We start from the raw sequence: 19,383 nt of genomic DNA on the forward strand, positions 1-19,383 counted from the left end.
ATCTATAGGGACAGATCTTCATTCTTTGGAGCGATCTACTCTTACTTCCTGCATATTGCCTCTGGGAGAGGAAATCTCGACAAAACTGAAAAAAAAAAAAAAAACATGAGGAGGATCTTACCTAAATATTCCTTATGCTATCTAAAATGAAAAAAAAATAAAAACCTATTTGGACTGTAACTGTTACGGTCACTAATGCAGTACTCAAGTTTGCTTTGAATTAAGGAGCCAGTTTTTTTTTAACCACTTTTAACCCCTTCCTTTTTTTTTAAAAAAAAGTTTTAGTTTCTGTCCTTTCCTCGTGTTGTGACAGCGCCAAGGGGACAAAAAAAAAAATGCAGATAGTCAGCATTTGTTTACATACGATCAGCTGTGTTTAGCATGTGATCAGCTGTGTCCAAAGGACCACTGCGAATGGCCCTTTACCTTGATCAGCTGTGTCTAGAAGACAAAGTGATGCCACAGAGTGTGCCCAATGTGCAGCTCGAGGGCACAGGCTCTGGGGGACATCAATTGAGACGCTTCCAGAAGTGGACGACCATGCTGTAGACTTCTTTCAGCTATAGCGTGGTCGGCAAGTGGGAGGAGGATGAGGATGGCCTGCAAAAGTCTAGGAGCCAGGATGCGATTTCTAGTCACCATGGCAACCTGGGATTTGACAAGCCCTGCGCTAATGTAAGGCTTGTATCAGTGGGGGGGGGGGGGTTACACTCCTGGCTACAGCAGCCAGAAACGTGTGCATCTTTCACAAGTCAAAATGTCAGTTTCGGATGAAAGGGATTAGACAACTGCTTTTCTTTGACCCCCCTGAAGTGTAAAGGGCCCCCCATTTCCAAAATGTCTCATCAAAGAGAACCTATGTCAAAAAATAAAGTTACGTCCAAGGGCTTAAACCCCTCCTAATAAATCTGAGCCCACCGTGCCCCCACATACAAATGTAAACACACCCCTCAAGAGAGCCTACGTATAAAAACATTACTTGCACTACACATCTTATGTATCGCTGGACATGCAAGAGTGAGAGCAAAAACTCTAGAATAGTAGGGGGCTTTTAAAGTGTAGCTAAGTGTCGCCGCACACCGATATACGTCCTAACATTGAAGAGGTATATCGTTGTTATGGCAGCAGCTAGCTGCCATAACCCCGGTATCCTCCTCTTCAGCCGGCGGTCCGCTTTCCGATAAGAGTGGTCTCTGCAGCAGATTCCCCACAAGATCAATTTAATCAGCAGCAGTAGAGGGGCCCTCACTCCGCGCTCCAGAGCCCTCCACCGCTTACCGGATCCATCGGCATTGGCGGAGGAGAGTCCTTCTGAAAAGTCCTCCCCTGGTTGTGTTTTCAGTTGCTGGGCCTCTCCAAACCTGAGACAGCACCAGACCACCTCGGAACCCTCCTTCCAGTTACCGTGCCTCGGGCTAGCCATCTGAGACTCGGAAATTGATGGATCTGCACCCCAGGCCATGAGGGTCTCTGGGGGCTGGTCAGGAGGACCAGGACCAAGGAGTCAGTACATACTCCTGGACCAGAACCACATGATCTCAGCATCTTCCCAGAATATACAGCGAGACAACGTACCCGCTGATTGGCTCAGAGAGAGAGAGATTGGTACCCAATGCATCCAACCAGACTGCGTTCCAATGCCTGCCAAAAGGTGACACCTACACCCATGACCAGGCAGAACATAGTACAGTCCAGCCAAACTGATGTTAAAACCATAATTTACTGAAATCAACCCCAAAACCCAACTATGGTCTTAGAAAAAACTTAATTTACAAAACATAGCACGTGCTCTTCAGGAGCCCGGCGCTACATATAATTAACCACTTCAATACTAGGCACTTAAACACCTTCCTGCCCAGACCAATTTTGAGCTTTCAGCGATGTCGCACTTTGAATGACCATTGCGCGGTCATCCTACACTGTACCCAAATGAAATTTTTATAATTTTTTTCCCACAAATGGAGCTTTCTTTTGATGGTATTTGATCACCTCTACGGTTTTTATTTTTTGCTAAACAAATAAAAAAAATACTGAAAACTTTGAAAAAAAAAAGTTTTTTTTTGTTTCAGTTTCAAAACTTTGTAAATAAGTAAGTTTTCTCCTTCACTGATGGGCACTGATGGGGTTACACTGATGGGCAATGATAAGGTGGCACCAATGAGGGGTCATTGATGGACACCGATATGTGGCACTGATGGGCGGCATGGATTGGCGGCACAGGTGGGCACTGATAGGCGGCACAGGTGGGAACTGATAGGCGGCATTGTATTGTATTATACTGTACTAATGGATGCCAATGAGTGCCAAACAATAATGCATGCCAATCAGTGATGCCCATTGTGGGCACTGATTGGCATTGTGGCACTGAGTGGAATCCCTGGTGGTCTAAGGTGGCATACCTTGCCCTGGGCATCCCTGGTGGCGTCCCTGGCGGTCCAGTGTGGGCATCCTCGGGGGGGGGGGGGCTGTGCTGATAATCGATCAGCACAGACCCCCTCTGACAGGCTATCGGCTCTCCTCTACTCGTGTCTGACAGACGCGAGTGAGGAAAAGCTGATCACCGGCTCTTCCTATTTACACTGTGATCAGCCGTGATTGGACACGGCTGATCACGTGGCAAAGAGTCTCCGTCGTCAGACTGACACCCCGCAACAAGGATCGCCGTGATCACGTCATATGACGTCCGGTCAGGATTTTGAAACCACTATGCAGCTGTGTATCTGTTATAGGGCGGGCGGCAAGTGGTTAAGGTTTGATGGTTTTAACTAAATTCTCAGACCTAAAAAATGTTTTAAGTGTGCAAAAAAAAAAAAAAGGCAAAAACGGCTCTGGCACGGCTGCCGCCAACATAACTAATACATCACCTGAAGTATCAGTAGTTTGTTGAAAGCTTTACAGTACTTCTGGCTGTCCGTTTTCTTATAAAAGTGATAAGGGCAGCTGATAGAGATTGGCAGGAGATGAGTAAACATCCATCTGCTGATCTTCCCTGTGTTGTATACATCCAGAAGAGCTCAGCTCTGAGCACTTTTGATTTCAGAGCTGTCAATTTCCAGCTGCTCTGGCCAAAAGGAAAGTCTGTGTTAGACTAGCCTCAACAGAAAGCGTTAGAGGTCTAAGAGACACCCCTATTTCCTAAAAGAGAACCTGTGACCTACACTATGCTAGTACACAGGGGGACTTGTCAGCCTCCTAGCGATAGCAAAAAAGATGAAAAACAAAGTTTAATGAAATAAAATAAAACATAACCCAACAAAATGTATGCAGGCAAGCAATGACTATCGAGACACTAGGGAAAGGCACATATGCCAAGTGTGAGCAATAATTCTAGGCCTTCTAGGGTCATTCACTGGTAACTCTAAAGGGATATGCTGTAATGTCTTTCAAAGAGTCGTCTATAGACAACTTTGGGTACCATAGTTTTTCACAATTTTCCAGGCGCACACAATTTTGGAGGTTTGACAAATTTGATATCCATTTACCATTCGCAGCTTCATCTTTTATATCTTACCAAAGAAATTGGAAATATATTGAGCTTGAGTGTACTAAACTGAATTCGATTACTGAAAATATAGATTTGATAAACAATAGAGCAATTATGGTGTGATAAAAACAATTGTTTTCTATATGCTAGAGCTGCACGATTCTGGCTAAAATGAAAATCACTATTTTTTTTGCTTAGAAGATAGATCACGATTCTCGCGGCGTAAAATCTTTCACATTAAAACAAAACTAATTGGGCTAACTTTACTGTTTTTTTTATCCATTTAAGTGTAATTTTGAAAGACTGCTGGACAAATACAAGTGTGACATAAAATATTGCAGCAATTGACATTTTATTCCCTAGGGTCTGTGATAAAATATATATAATGTTTGGGGATTCCAAGTAATTTTCTAGCAAAAATATCGATTTTAACTTAAGAAACAAGTGTCAGAAAAAGATTTTAGGCTTTAAAGCGCTGTTCCAGTTGATTTTTTAAAAGTCAACAGCTACAAACACTGTAGCTACTGACTTTTAATAAGGGCACTTACCTGTCCAGCAAGCCCACAATGTCGGCCGCCCGAGGCCGATCTGTCCATCGGATCAGGTGCCGATGCCGCCATCTTATAGCATTTTGTGAATGGCCCTGTTGTTTTCTGAGACACACACATGCACCAGAAGACAACAGGACAGCTCGCCGAAGAGGAGGAAGCTCTGCGGAATAGGAAGAGGCAGATTAGGAAGACTGCCTAGCAACAGGGGTTTCTGGTAAGTAAAAAAAACTTTTTTTTTCATTTTTATTTTTATTTTTTATGAATGTTAATTTCTTTTTTTTGGGTGGCCCTCCACTTTAAGTGGTTAAACTTCCTGCATTTACAGGTTGTGAAAAAACTTGGCAGACTGCCCGGATGTTTTCTTTTCACAGCTGAGTGAGCAGATAAGTCTCTCCACTTGTTATATGAGAGAATCTGCAAACTCTGCAACAGAGATCATCAGGGGGGTAGAATCAAGATCACAATTTTTTAACGATTAATTGTGCAGCTATACTATATGCCCTTGTGGTGATTGGCATTGATCAGGAGCATAGAAATTCCAGCCACTGCACATAGTGTGAACGGGCTCCTAAACTAGCCATGCATGGGTCAAATGTCATTCAAAATAAATGTCCAATAACGAATGGGGTCAATATGCTGATTGCTTTAAACCGTTTCTCCTTTATCATCTGAACGAATTAATTTCCAACAGTAAATGTGGTTTCCATAAGAAAAAATAAATAAATAAATTGTCCTTTGTCTAACGTCCACGTGCTAGTCAAGTTTTATTGGGAAGTAGAACTTCTATTGTTTGTTACAAACATTTTTATATGGAATGTGGCAGTGTCCCATGCATAAACATTACATCTCTCTGCACATCGAAAAACTGAAGGTTACAATTCAAATCATTGCCGTGGCAACCAAACATTTTTAAGGGCTAACAAAATCTGTTGAGTCACTGATGGTATGATTTTTCAAAATTTATGTTCAAAGCAAATTTACCTCTGAATGGCTTTACTCTCATAAATCAAATCACATACCCTGCAAAAAGAAGAACAGGAACTCTGGGGCCGCAACAACTAGGAGCCCATAACATCTGGCACAACATAGTACAAATAGCATAGAATATCAATAATGTGATTAAAGTATATACATATACACACACAGATATATATAAATCCATTTGCAAATACTACAAGAAAAAAATCCAGTTTAAAGTGGTGTTGCCATAAAAAAAAAATAGCTTAAAGGGGTTGTAAAGGTAAATGTTTTTTCACCTTAATGCATTCTATGCATTAAGGTGAAAAAACATCTGACAGTGCCTGCACCCCCAGCCCCCCCGCTTTACTTACCTCCCCCCTCGAAAGTCCCACGCTCGTCCCCCGACCTCCTTTCCACTGTTCAGCCTGGCCGCTGATTGGCTGGAGTGGATGAATGGAAAGCAGCGCAGCCATTGGCTCGCGCTGCTGTCAATCACAACCACTGACGCGGAGCGCCGGGGGCGGGGCCGTGTGATACAGCGAGCGGCTATAGCCGCCGGCTGTATCACAGGAGCGCGCCCGCAGATGCTTCTCCCCATGCGAGGGAGCTCGCATGAACGTGAGAAGCACCTGCGGGAGGAAGAAGGGACAGCCGCCGAGGGACCCCAGAGGAGCAGGTTCGGGGCCACTCTGTGCAAAACGAGCTGCACAGTGGAGGTAAGTATAACATGTTTGTTATTTTTCATCTTCCTAGAACAGACTAAACTGTCCAAACTAAGGTGTCCGTTTATGAAGCGTTGAACAGCGGTGATCCCAGTCCATAAACGGTTCAAGAAACAGAGATAATTCGGGGCAGAACTAGTTTGAACATGTTCTCCCACACACTGAGACTCCTCATTGACTGACACAGAAACAGCCAGTTTATGAAGCTGCGATCTCAGCGCTTCACTGGCGAGCAGAGTCAGAATTCACACTCTCTGAATCATCAACTCAGAGGTGGAAATCGGGGAGTGAAGAGAATCCCAAGGGATCTGAGGGGGAAGAAGGAAGATTATTAACTTCCTTCTTCCTCGATTAGACCCCCAAGACAGTAACCATGTCCCCCTGTCATATTTATGTGTATATCTTTTTTTTTTTATTTATTATTAGCATTAACCACACCATCTATGTACTGAGCAGCAATCATTTATCACTGCTTAATAAACTGACATCTCTGTGTTTCAGTGAATTTCTGGTACTGTAATCTCACGAGATTCCAGTATCAGGGCCTTTCTCCACTGTTTGAAGCATTTGTAAATCACTTTGCTCCTCCAAAGGAGAAGCGATCTACAAAGCTTCATAAACTGGCACACAGAGAACGATCTCCTCCTGGGAATGCCGGAGAATGAAGCAGTTACATTTTTTCACTGCTTCATAAACAGACACCAAAGTAGCAGTTGGAGATTTGAAAAAAAAAAAATCATTTACACTGAGAGGGGTCAATTTTCATTCATTTAAATAAAATTAAACCACTTTAAACAAGCTGCTAGCAGGCTTCAGAACTTCTTAAAGGGGTGTTCCAGCGGGAATTTTTTTTTTTTTTTAAAGTCAGCAGATATTAAAAATCAACAGCTACTTTTTTTTTTTTTTTTTTTTAAGGAAACTTACCTTTCCAGGGCGCCCGCGATGTCGGCCGCCTGAGGCTGACCCGTACCGTCCTTCGGCTCTCGGGTCCCGGCGCTGCCATCCTCACTAAGGGAAACAGGCAGTGGAGCCTTGCGGCTTCACTGCCCGTTTCCTGTCACGCTGCACTTTGTGAATGGGACGCGCTGTGTTAGGAAACACACAGTTCCCAGAACACAGCGTGCCCCATTACCCAGAAGACAACACGAGGAGCAGAGAAGACCGAAGATCACTGCGGAGTAGGAAGAGGCAGATTAGAAAGACTGCCTAGTAACAGGGGTTTCTGGTAAGGTAAAAAAAAAAAAAAGTTTTTTTCAAATTTTTATATTTTTAAGAATATTAATACTGTTCCACTTTAACCACTCCCGCCGGAAACCGGACCGCCGGCCGTAACAATGATATTCCAGTTCAAATTTAGGACGTATATATCGATGTGTGGAGGTCCGGAAGTGCTTAAGAGATCCTGTCATGCTTTTTTTTCTATTACATGGGATTTTCATATTCCTTGTAATAGGAATAAAAGTGACAGAACAGGGGGGAAAAAGAAAAAAGGGAAAAGAAAAGTAAAATAAATAAGAAAAAAAAAGATATTTTAACACACCCCGTCCCACCGAGCTTGCATGTGTTCAAACCACACGTGGGGTATCTCCACGATCGTTAGAGCAAAATCAATAATTCTAGCCCTAGCCCTCCTCTGTAACTCAAAACATGCAACCTATAGAATTTTTTAAACGTGGAGATTTTTAAGGGTAAAAGTCTGTCGCCATTCCACGAACGGGCACAATTTTGAAGCGTGACATGTTGGGTGTCAATTTGCTTGGCGTAACATTATCGTTCACAATATGAAAAAATTGGGCTACCTTTACTGTAGTCTTGTTTTTTTATGCAGAAAATCTATTTTTTCCAACAAATGCGCTTGTAAGACTGCTGCGCAAACGACAGAAAGTATTTCAACAACCACCATTTTATTCTCTAGGGCAGGGGTCTTCAAACTATGGCCCTCCAGTTGTTCCAGAACTACAATTCCCATCATGCCTAGTCATGTCTGTGAACGTCAGAGTTTTACAATGCCTCATGGGATGTGTAGTTCCGCAACAGCTGGAGGGCTGTAGTTTGAGGATCCCTGCTCTAGGGTATTAGAAGAAATATATAAATAATGTTTTGGGGTTACAAGTAATTTCCTAGCAAAAAAAAAAAAAAGGTTTTTAACTTGTAAACACCAAATCTCAGAAAGAGGCTTGGTCCTTAAGTGGTTAAAAGCTTCAAAAAAGCTTGACGATAGTTTGGCTAAGCTTTGTCAAAGCTTGCTGTACACACTGCTCTTATATAAGCTGCATGTGAAACAGGGTTTAGGGACCTTTCACATGAGCTTTATGATCAAGTCCACCTGTCAGTTTTTCAGGGGGACCTGACTGGAAGCTCCATGCAAAACTATGGGAAGGCTGATGTAAACAAACATGTGTCTGCTCATATCCACATACCTATGAGTCCATTTGTGTCTGGCAAAAAAATAAAAAATAAAAAGAGAAAAGGACTGCATTCTTTTCTGAATGGAATTGGAAGTAGCTTGATGTAAACAGACAAGTCGGTTCACGTTCAGCAGCCTATAGATCCAAGAGAGGTCAACAAACCTCTTGTCAAAATGCAGACAAATAACGGAGCAAGAATGTCCCATGGGAAAAGATCCCTATACAAAAGGAAAGAAAACTATTAACTGCTAAAAAAAAAAAAAAAAAAAAAAAAAAGTCTAATCTGGAGTTCAACTTTAAATTGTTAAGACCATCTCAATCTGCTCTTGTATTTTAGGCTGGGTAGACACGTTCTCTTTTTTCTGTCATCGGGTTGAACCAGAGAAGAAAAAAAAAAAAACAGATACCCACATCCACACAACGATGTGCGACGCAGGGATCTCTCCCACTGTGCTATTGTATTCTGATGAGGGGGACTGCCAGATTACACTGATCAGCTCTTGCAGCCATTGGCAGCATGTGCTGATTGAATGCTAGTTTTCCAGCATAACCAGTAGACCGTCTTCTGTTGAACATATACAGAAAGTCAGCCGATTCCTGCTGAACCAGATGACTTTTGGTACATGTGTATGGGGCTTAACACTAGCCTCCCCATAGATGGACAATGCTGCCGTCCAAGGGTGATGCCGTTGCACCTCCATCCAGAGTGGAGACATCCTAAGCCCTTGTACACACGGTCGGAAATTCTAACAACCAAATCCGTTGGATTTTGTCCGATGGATTTTGTCCGAAACTGTTGCATACACACGGTCCGACAAAGTTGTCGGAAAATCAGATTGTACGTAACGTGGTGACGTTATTTTGTTACGACGGGACTACATTCAGGCTAGTAGCCAATAGCTTTGGTCTAGGAATTTGATCTGAGCATGCGTGGCACTTTGTCCGTCGGAGTAGGCTACACATGATCGGAGTATGTCCGATTGGAGCATGTTGTCGGAAAATTTTATAGACAAGTTGGAAAACTTGGTCCGTCGGATATTCCGACGGAAACAGTCCGATGCAGACCACACACTGTCGGATTATCCGACAATACGGTCCGATCGGACACATTCCGACGGAATCTCCGACCATGTGTTCAAGGGCTAAGACTCACCATACAATCTCTTTACACTCAACTTTAGGTTTACTAAAACTATGTAGTATGAGGACCTACCTAAGCCAATGGCTGCAATTGCTGACCGGTGTGTTCTGATAGAGAGGGGTCACACATGTCACCATAGTAGACAAAGTCTCCTATATGGAGAGATGGGTGCCAATGGACATGTGTATGTTGACACCCGATAAAAACAGATGGATGGGGATCTGTCCAGTGGATCTGATTGGATGGCAAACTGGTGTGAACAGACTGGCGGCCTGTTTACATCCAACCACCCATAGAGAACAGGCTATGTCTGCTCAGGGGGGCTCAGTGGATAGATTCCCCACTGATTAAGGATGAGCTCAGGAGTGTTCGGACAGCCCACATGCAGAGCCCCCCAGGAGGTCAACACTGCATAGCGCTAATCACAGGAAGTGAGAAATTGTCCCAATGCGTGGCTGCAGAGATCGGGAAATGTCTCACTGCCTGCGATTAGCACAGCGCTGCGCCGACTTCCTGGAGGACTCTGCATGTGGGCTGTGCCAACATGCCGGAGCTCATCCTTACCACTGAGCAGGTGGACTCCATCGGAGCCTACCCAGTGTGGAAAGGGCCTTAGAGGAAAATGTATAATCAGATTGTATAGTCAGCTTAGACAGGAAGTGTGTTACCAGCCAGGTAAGAAAAAACCCAAAGAAAACTAATGCAGCCACCACTTCAAGGGTCTGTTCACTTCACATCTTGGCGCATTCTTTTGAACGCATGGCAATGCAAGGACCTGTAAAAATGATTGAACGGGCGCACTCTACACTGCTGAGGATTCCTACTGGAAACAAGAGCAAGCCCTACTTTTTCACAATGGTAACGCATATCATCACAATGCACATTAACCCTTTACATATTACGGGGGGGGATACAAGCATGCCAACACACAGGTGTGAACTTGTGCTCAACAAACACGTGCAATCTATTCCATTTGTGGGTTAATATGACTTTGATGAAGCAGTGAAAGGAGTCCCCCATAGTAAGTGGTCCCCATGTGTCCCCAGATCAGTCCAATCACAGGTCATCTGTAACTCTACTGGAAGTGTCACCTCCAATGAGCACACACAGGATCCCCTCCAGTCCTGTACAGGATGATCCCTCAGATCTCTTCCTGCCCCGACCCATCCCCTGCTTTCCCAGCCTGCCCCGAGCACACTCACCCTTTGAAGTATGCCTTGACCCGGACCTGGTGGGAATGATCTGCTGCTGCTGCTGTTGGCTGGGACATGGTGCTGTCCCTCTGTGTCGGCATGTCCTCCCTCACAGCAAGTTACAGTCCGTCCACCTCACACACACACACACACACACAGTCCAGGAGAGGAAGCGACCAGTCCCTGCGGCCTCCCCCCGCCTTCTTCCTTCTTCCAGTCCTCAATCCCAGCACTGCCTGCAAGACCGCACCACCTCACACACATCCGGGGGAGGGACAGCCCTGCCCTGCCGACAGCTTCACTACCGGGATAGGTAGAGGCAGTCACCATGTAATACATCATCATACAATACGCAACATTCCTCCCATACAGCCCTCCAAACTCTTTCTACACACAACACTGAAACAAGTCTGTATGTGCCTTGTCATAGCAGGGACACACCATGCCACAATGGGGGCTTATTCACACCTAGCGTATTGTGTTCAGGAATCCTATTCATTTCCAAGAAGAAAATGACGTGCAGTGCACCACAGCAGTGTGTTACCATATGTGGTGATGTGCTGCAATGCAAGTGTGTCCGAGCTGCATTGCCTGTGCCCTCTTTCACAAGGGTCATCTGTTCAGTCGTGGTTTTAGCTAAGATGAAAATTCAGTTTATATCAGTCTGCACATCTGTCTTCGGCCCCTTTCACACAGGTGATCTGTCAGTTTTTCAGGTGGACCTGATTGGACCCTCCATTCACCTCTATGGAGCGGCAGATGTCAGCGGACACCTGCCACTAGGGATGAGCTCAGGCGTGTTCGCATGGTCCATGTGCTGAGCCCGCCAGGAAGTCGGCACAGCGCTGCTCTAATCACAGGCAGTGAGACATTGCCCGCTCTCTTTAGCCGCACATCGGGGCAATGTCTCACTGCCTGTGATTAGCTGCGCCGACTTCCTGGCGGGCTCTGCACGCGGACAGTGCGAACACGCCTGAGCTCACCCGATCGCCACCATCCAATACGAACCCGTCCGCCAAAGACAGACAGATCCTAGTCCCCATCCATCTGGTGGTTTGGATGAAATTGGACAGGCGGTTTGTTGCAATTCGATTGCCCCACAGAGGAGAGCAGGACTGTATCGGTGTCCACTCTGCATAGTGGAGCGGGCACGGACCTGGCATCCTCCTGCTCAACGGAGAGATCCACCCGCTGAGCAAGCAAATTCAGCTTCACAGAGGCACCCGTGTGAAAGGGGCTGTACAGTTCAGTTTACCTCAATTTTGAATTCAGTTTACCTCAATTTTCAGGTCAGGTCAGTTTACCTCAGAGGTAATTTCAGTGACGGGCGGTCCGCCTGGCAAACTCCGATTTGCTCAGTAGGGGATCGCTCTGCTGATCCCCTCTGAGCAGATGAATGACAGGTCCGTCACTGCTCACTGTGCAGAGACAGACTTGTCAGAGCCCCGCTCTCCTCTATGGGGAGAGCAGATGAAAACGGAACCACCCGTTCATTTTCATCTGATCCCATCCGATCCACCAGACGGATGGAAAATAGGGTCACGATCCATCCGGATTTCATGGACAAGAGCGGATCAGATAGCAGCAGGTGTCAGTCTACATGCGTTGATCCATAGAGTGATTGGAGGGTCCAATGGGGTCCGCCTGAAAAACTGACAGGCAGAAATGATTGGAAAGACCCCGTGCAAGGGGCCCCAGTGTTCAGTTCAGATTACCTCAATTTTCAGGTCACTTCAGTTTACCTCAGTTTTCATTTCAATTGACCTCAGTGTTAGGTTCAGTTTACCTCAATTTTTAGGTCAGTTCATCAGTGTTCAGTTTACCTCAATTTTCAGGTCATTTCAGTTTACCTCAATTTTCAGGTAAGGTTAGTTCATGTCAGTTAATATCAGTTAGTTTCCGTTTTTTTTTTTTTTAAAGTTGTTGCATAAACCAATCAGAGTTGACAATTGTATAACCTTGCCTAAAAGCAGACATAAATGGAACAGGTGTAAACGGACGGTATCTGTTTACATCCTTGCTGTTTCAACGGCTCTGGATGTAGGTCGTTCCGTTTAAAAAATGTAACTGTATGAACACGGATGTAAATGAATGATCATCCATTTACATATGTTTGTCCATAAAAATCAATTGCTGTCTGTTTTTTTATCCTTTGGCTCTAATTTGCAGCCCCTGGGATGGATGGGGCCCTTTGCTTGTTTTTAATCGAGCCCTAGGGACACCATAGCTCCCAATGATATGAGGGACTAGTCCTCTCACTTCAACAATGGGCCACTATTCCTTCCATTGACACCAATGATGAACCACTTTTCCTTCCACTGGTTAACCCCTTCCCGCTGGCCCTACGCATATACAGTATCTGACAAAACTGAATACACCCCTCACATGTTTGGAAATATTTTATTCTATCTTCATGTGACAACACTGAAGAAATTACATGTTGCTACAATGTAAAGTAGTGAGTGTACAGCTTGTATAACAGTGTCAATTTGCTGTCCCCTCAAAATAACTCAACACACAGCCATTAAGGTCTAAATCGCTGGCAACAAAACTGAGTACACCCCTAAGTAAAAATGTCCAAATTGGGCCCAATTAGCCATTTTCCCTCCCCAGTGTCATGTGACTCATTAGTGTTACAAGGTCTCAGGTGTGAATGGGGAGCAGGTGTGTTAAATTTGATGTTATCGCTCATACTGGTCTGGAAGTTCAACATGGCACCTCATGGCAAAGAACTCGCTGAGGATCTGAAAAAAATAAAAATTGTTGCTCTACATAAAGATGGCCCAGGCTATAAGAAGATTATCAAGACCCTGAAACTGAGTTGCAGCACGGTGGCCAAGACCTTACAGTAGTTTAACAGGACGGGTTCCACTCAGAACAGGCCTCGCCATTGTCAACCAAAGAAGTTGAGTGCACATGCTCAGCATCATATCCAGAGGTTGTCTTTGGGAAATAGACTTATGATTGCTGCAGAGGTTGAAGAGGTGGGGTCAGCCTGTCAGTGCTCAGACCATACGCCACACACTGCATCACATTGGTCTGCTTGGCTGTCATCCCAGAAGGTAGACATGTGCAATTAGTTTTGTACAAATTTATGTACATTGCTGAGGATCCGAAATACGAATTGTTATGCTTGCGAATTTTGTACGAAATACGAAATTTCGTTTACGAATTTCGGTTCCAAATTCCATTACAATGGAAACGTGACTGGTGTTTTGTTGACCAATCAGAGGTTTTCTTCTGCTCCTGAGTGAGGATTGGGAAAATTACCTTTTTTAATATGGGAGTGGGAGACTAGTACTGGTAGTCGATGGGAGATTCAGAATCGGACAAAATAAGAATTTTTTGTTAATTATGATTATTCGTTTATGCTGAAGTTATAAACCCAGGAAGTCAGCACAGCACTGGGAGCCCCTCATAATGAGCACAGCACAGGGATGGCGAGAGCTCTTCATGATGATAAATTCATCATAACGAATGTTCATAATTGTGAAAAGTTAACAAACCTAACGAAAATTCATAAATTGCATTTCGGACACGAAATATAAATTAACGGCTAATACAGAACGGAGTGAAACAAAACAAATTTATTGACGGCACACATGTCTAGAAGGAAGCCTCTTCCAAAGATGATGCACAAGAAAGCCTGCAAACAGTTTGCTGAAGACAAGCAGACTAAGGACATGGATTACTGCAACCATGTCCCTTGGTCTGATGAGACCAAGATAAACTTATTTGGTTTAGATGGTGTCAAGCTTGTGTGGCGGCAACCAGATGAGGAGTACAAAGACAAGTGTATGGTCTACAGTCAAGCATGGTGGTGGGAGTGTCATGGTCTGGAACTGCATGAGTGCTGCTGGCACTGGGGAGCTACAGTTCATTGAGGGAACCATGAATGCCAACATGTACTGTGACTTACTGAACCAGGAGTATGAACCTCTCCTTTCGGAGACTGGGCTGCAGGGCAGTATTCCAACATGATAACAAATCCAAAACACACCTCCAGGACTACCACTGCGTTGCTAAAGAAGCTGAGGGTAAAGGTCATGGACTGCCCAAGCATGTCTCCAGACCTAAACCCTATTGAGCATCTGTGAGGCATCCTCAAATGGAAGGTGGAGGAGCGCAAGGTCTCTAACATCCACCAGCTTTGTGATGTTGTCATGGACGAGTGGAAGAGGACTCCAGTGGCAACCTGTGAAGATCTGGTGAACTCCATGCCCAAGAGGGTTAAGGCAGTGCTGGAAATAAAGGTGGCCACACAAAATATTGACACTTTGGGCCCAATTTGGACATTGTAACTTAGGGGTGTACTCATTTTTGTTGCCGGCGGTTTAGACATTAATAGCTTGGTGTGTTGAGTTATTTTGAGGGGACAACAAATTTACACTGTCATACAAGCTGTACACTCACTACTTTACATTGTAGCAAAGTGTCATTTCTTCAGTGTTGGCACGAGAAAAGATAAAATAAAATATTTACAAAAGTGTGAGGGGTGTACTTACTTTTGTGAGATACTGTATGCGGCCTCTCTGCGGGTGAGCTGTAATGTCATGGGGCTGCATATATGTGGCCCTACATAAACACTTCTCTCTGCTGGGGACTGGAAAGCTCCTGATGCATACTTCTGAACCTTTCCAATCATGTGACAGCCAATCACAGTGGTCACATGACCCAAATCTTCACCTCAACCTTCTGGCATCTAAAAGCTCTTAAAGGGCCGGGAGGCGGCAATGGGAAGTGATTTATGGATTGTGGTGCCAATCACTTTGAATGGCAAGTCAATGCACTGAGGCAGGGGTCTCCAAACTTTTTAAAGGGCTGAATTACCATCATTTATACTTTAGAGGGGCTGGACTGTAACCAATGGGAGAAGAAAACACCCTGCATCAGTGAGATTCAAAAAATGCCTCAGGCTTGGTAAAAAGAAAATTGTATAATACCTTTAAAATGTATGTCACTGCAACATGCTAGCACACTTAAAGTGGAATTAAACTTAAAGTGATTCTAAAGGTGGTGACGTGACAAACATGTTATACTTACCTGCTCTGTGCAATCGTTTTGCACAAAGCTGCCCTGAGCCTCTTCTTTTTGGGTCGCCCCCCCTAATAGCAAGCCTCTTGTTATGGGGGGCACTCAAGGAGGCACACTCCCAAGCCACGCTCTTGTAAATGGACATTCAAACACAGAGTGCAGCATAGCGCCCCCCCCCCCCCCTCCCAGCTCTCTCCTCAGTGGCTCGCTGGCTGTGATTGACAGCGGCTTCTGCTGCTGTGTGGGCAAATGAGGGGAGAGAGACCCAGGAGAGTCGCTGCTCTCATGCAAATTGCTGGATCCAGATAGGGCTCAGGTAAGTATAGGGCGAGGTGGCTAGGGTGGAGAGCGGCACCCATGAGGTTTTTTTTTTTTTTTTTACCAAAGGGCCCATTCACACCACATGCAGTGCAGTGCTTTTTTTACTGCATCAAAAACACATGGAAAGTAGATTATATGGGTTCCAATGGCATAGTTCACACCAGTACAATGTGTTCCACTGCGCCTAAGTTCCAGAAACAAAAGTACAACATGCTACTTTTTTCCTGCACAGAATCTGGTGCAGGTTTGCATAATATCCAATTGCTTCTAACTTCAACTTGTTCAACCAAGCTTTAACAATAAAACCTAGAAGCTGTTTGTTTACTATCCACAGGTGCACCAGTTTTAGTAAATCTTCCCCAATGTGCCAATATGCAGTGCATACTACAGCCCTGGCCAAAAGTTATGAGAATGAAATAAATATTAACCTCCCTGCCGGTATTTCCCAAGTGTGGCTCAGGGGTTAAATTTCAGTACCATTAGCGGTAACCCCAAGCCACAATCAGGATTGCATTGCAGAATCCTGGTTCAGCATACTTACCTTGTCACCAGGATCCTGCGATGTCCCCCTGCTGTGTCCTCCACCGGATCATCCTCTCGATGTTCTGTGTGATGGGCTCCGTTCCCTACGAGCATCGCAACGCATAGGGCAGAGCACGGTGACAAATTCAAAAAGTACAAAAATACATAACACATACAGTACACTGTAATCTGTAAGATTACCCTACTGTGGTGTCAAATCATTTCACCACCCTTCTGTCCCTAGTGCTTTGTCCAGTGCCCTGCATGCACTTTTATATTATATATATATATATATATATATATATATATATATACTGTTCTTTCTGCCTGGAAACTTGAGATTGTCCATAGCAACCAAAAAGTGTCTCTTTACATCAAAAGTGGTTTTAGACCAGCTAGAAAACAGCGATAGTAAATTAGAACACTTGCAGAATAGAACGATAGTGAATTGTGGGTAAATTCATTTTATTATTATTATTTTTTATAATTATTTATTATATTATAATTCATGACTTTGTGTTTCAAACTTTATCATACCCGGGATGTCTACTAGACTCTTGTTTAGAGAGATTTAAGTGTCTTATTACTAAGAATTAGAGGCCTACAATATAAAAGGTCAAATTTCTATGCAAAACAATGTACAGCTTTGAGATTCAAAAATCTGACACAATCATACCACCAGGGAGGTTAAAGTGATTGTAAAGGTAAATAAAAAATAAATAAAAATAATGACAAACATGTCTATACTTACCTGCTCTATGCAATGGAAATGCACAAAGCCGATGCAAACCTTCTCTTTTCGGGTCCCTTCTGTCCAGTGCCCCCATGGGAAGCCGCTTTCCATGAAGGAATTTGTGCGCGCTTGCACCCGGGCCCCACTGCTGCGTCAATTGATACAGACAATGGGACTTGGCTCTGTCCCCGTTGTCACTGACTTTGATTGACAGCACTGGGAGACAATGGCTCCTGGTGCCCCAGCAAAGCCAGCAAGACCCAGAAGTGAGGAAAGAGAAGAGCTGCAGACGTGCACGGTGCTGGATCAAATGAGGGATCAGGTAAGTAAAAGGTGTGGTGAGGGGGGAAGCTGACACCTAAACATTTTTAACCTCAATGCACGGAATGCATTCATTTTCACAAAGTCTGCTGCCTCAGTTTTTATGATGGCAATTTGCATATACTTCATAATGTTATGAAGAGTAATCAGATGAATTACAATTAATTGCAGTCCCTCTTTGCCATGAAAATAAACTTAATACCCAAAAAAACAAACATTTCCACTGCATTTCAGCCAATGCACAATAGGACCAGCTGACATCATGTGATTCTCTCGTTAACACAGGTGTCAGTGTTGATGAGGACAAGGCTGGAAATCAGTCTGTAATGCTAAGTCCATTAGAATAACAGACTGGAAGCTTTAAAAGGAGAGTGGAGATTGAAATCATTGTTCTTCCTCTGTTAACCATGGTTACCTGCAAGAAAACATGTGCAGACATCATTGCTTTGCACAAAAAGGGATTCACAGGCAAGGCTTTTGCTGCTACTAAGATTGCATCTAAATCAACCATTTATCAGATCATCAAGAACTTCAATTATGTGAAGAAGTGACAGGATCGTCTCTTACATTCAGCTGTGGGATCGAGGTACCACCAGTGCAGAGCTTCCACAGGAATGGCAGCAGGGAGGTGTGGGCCCATCGGCACGCACAGTGAGGAGAAGACTTTTGGAGGCTGGCCTGATGTCAAGAAGAGCAACAAAGAATAAGGGACAGACTGATATTCTGCAAAAGCACAGGGATTGGACTTTGGTAAAGTAATTTTCTCTGATGAATACCTTTTCCGATTGTTTGGGGCATCAGGAAAAAACCTTGTCCAGGGAAAGAAGGTGAGCGCTACCATCAGTCCTGGGTCATGCTAACAGTAAAACATCCTGAGACCGTTTATGTGGGGGGTTGCTTCAACCAAGGGAGTGGGTTCACTCACAAAGAACACAGCCATGAATAAAGAATGGCACAAAAACATCCTCCCAAGAGCAACTTCTCCCAACCATTCCCCATTATCAGTGACAAACAATGCCTTTTCCAGCATGATGGAGCACTTTGCCATAAGGCAAAAGTGCCAACTAAGTGGCTTGGGAACAAAACATCAACATTTTGGGTCTATGGCCAGGAAACTCCCCAGATCTTAATCCCATTGAGAACCTCTACTCTCCAAGTATTGATTATGCAAGAATGGGCTGCCATCAGTCAGGATGTGGCCCAGAAGTTGATTGACAGCATGCCAGGGCGAATTGTAGAGGCCTTAAAAAAGAAAGGTCAACCCTGCAACACTGTAAACATTGTTTTTTGTTTTTTTTTTTGCATAAACTTAATGTAATTGTCAATAAAAGCCTTTGACGCTTATCAAATGCTTGTAATTATACTTCAGTATACCATAGGAACATCCGACAACAAGATCCAAAACACTGAAGTAGCAGATTTTGTGAAAATTTGTGTCATTCTCAAAACTTTTGGCTATATTAATACTTCATGACATAAAGCTCCCAGGGACCATTTTTAAATGTTTTTTTATGCAGAGGTTTAATTCTGCTTTACCTGCTTTAGGTCCGCCTCACGCCGATATATGTCAGCAGAATGGCACGGCTGGGCACAATCACGTTCCTGTACGTTGCCTTTAAGTGCCCAGCAGTGGATAGCGCGTGCCGCCCTCGCGACCCGGTCCTGAGCTCCTTGGCCGTGGGACCCGCAGACCCGATCACCGACAGTGTCCCGTGATCAGGTCACAGAGCTGAAGAACGAGGAGAGGTAAGTGTAAACAAACCTCTCCTCGTGCTTCCTAGTGAGGCTGTCACTGATCGTCTTTCCCTATAACAGGGAACAATCAGTGATGTCAGACGCCAAGCCACGGCCCCCTACAGTTAAAAACACACACACACACACACACACACACACACACACACACACACACACACACACACACACACACACACACACACACACACACCGCCCCCTAGTGGATAACTCCAATCACTGTCAGTGAAATTTTTACAGT

General features: G+C 44.3%; 1 protein-coding gene across 1 annotated transcript in view; it reads right to left on the reverse strand.

Annotated features, from left to right (window-relative positions):
• Window positions 1-10,708, reverse strand: part of PRKCI (protein kinase C iota) — a 163,021-nt gene extending 152,313 nt beyond the window's left edge. The window contains exon 1 of the mRNA XM_077488002.1: window positions 10,469-10,708. Coding sequence (XP_077344128.1) covers window positions 10,469-10,560 — 92 coding nt within the window. The 5' untranslated portion in view covers window positions 10,561-10,708. The remainder of the gene's footprint in view (window positions 1-10,468) is intronic.
• Window positions 10,709-19,383: the final 8,675 nt, after the last annotated feature.

This window comes from Lithobates pipiens, unplaced genomic scaffold, assembly GCF_037356315.1.
Source record: "Lithobates pipiens isolate NorthernLeopardFrog02 unplaced genomic scaffold, aLitPip1_a1.2 Scaffold_18, whole genome shotgun sequence".
Classification (NCBI taxonomy): domain Eukaryota; kingdom Metazoa; phylum Chordata; class Amphibia; order Anura; family Ranidae; genus Lithobates; species Lithobates pipiens.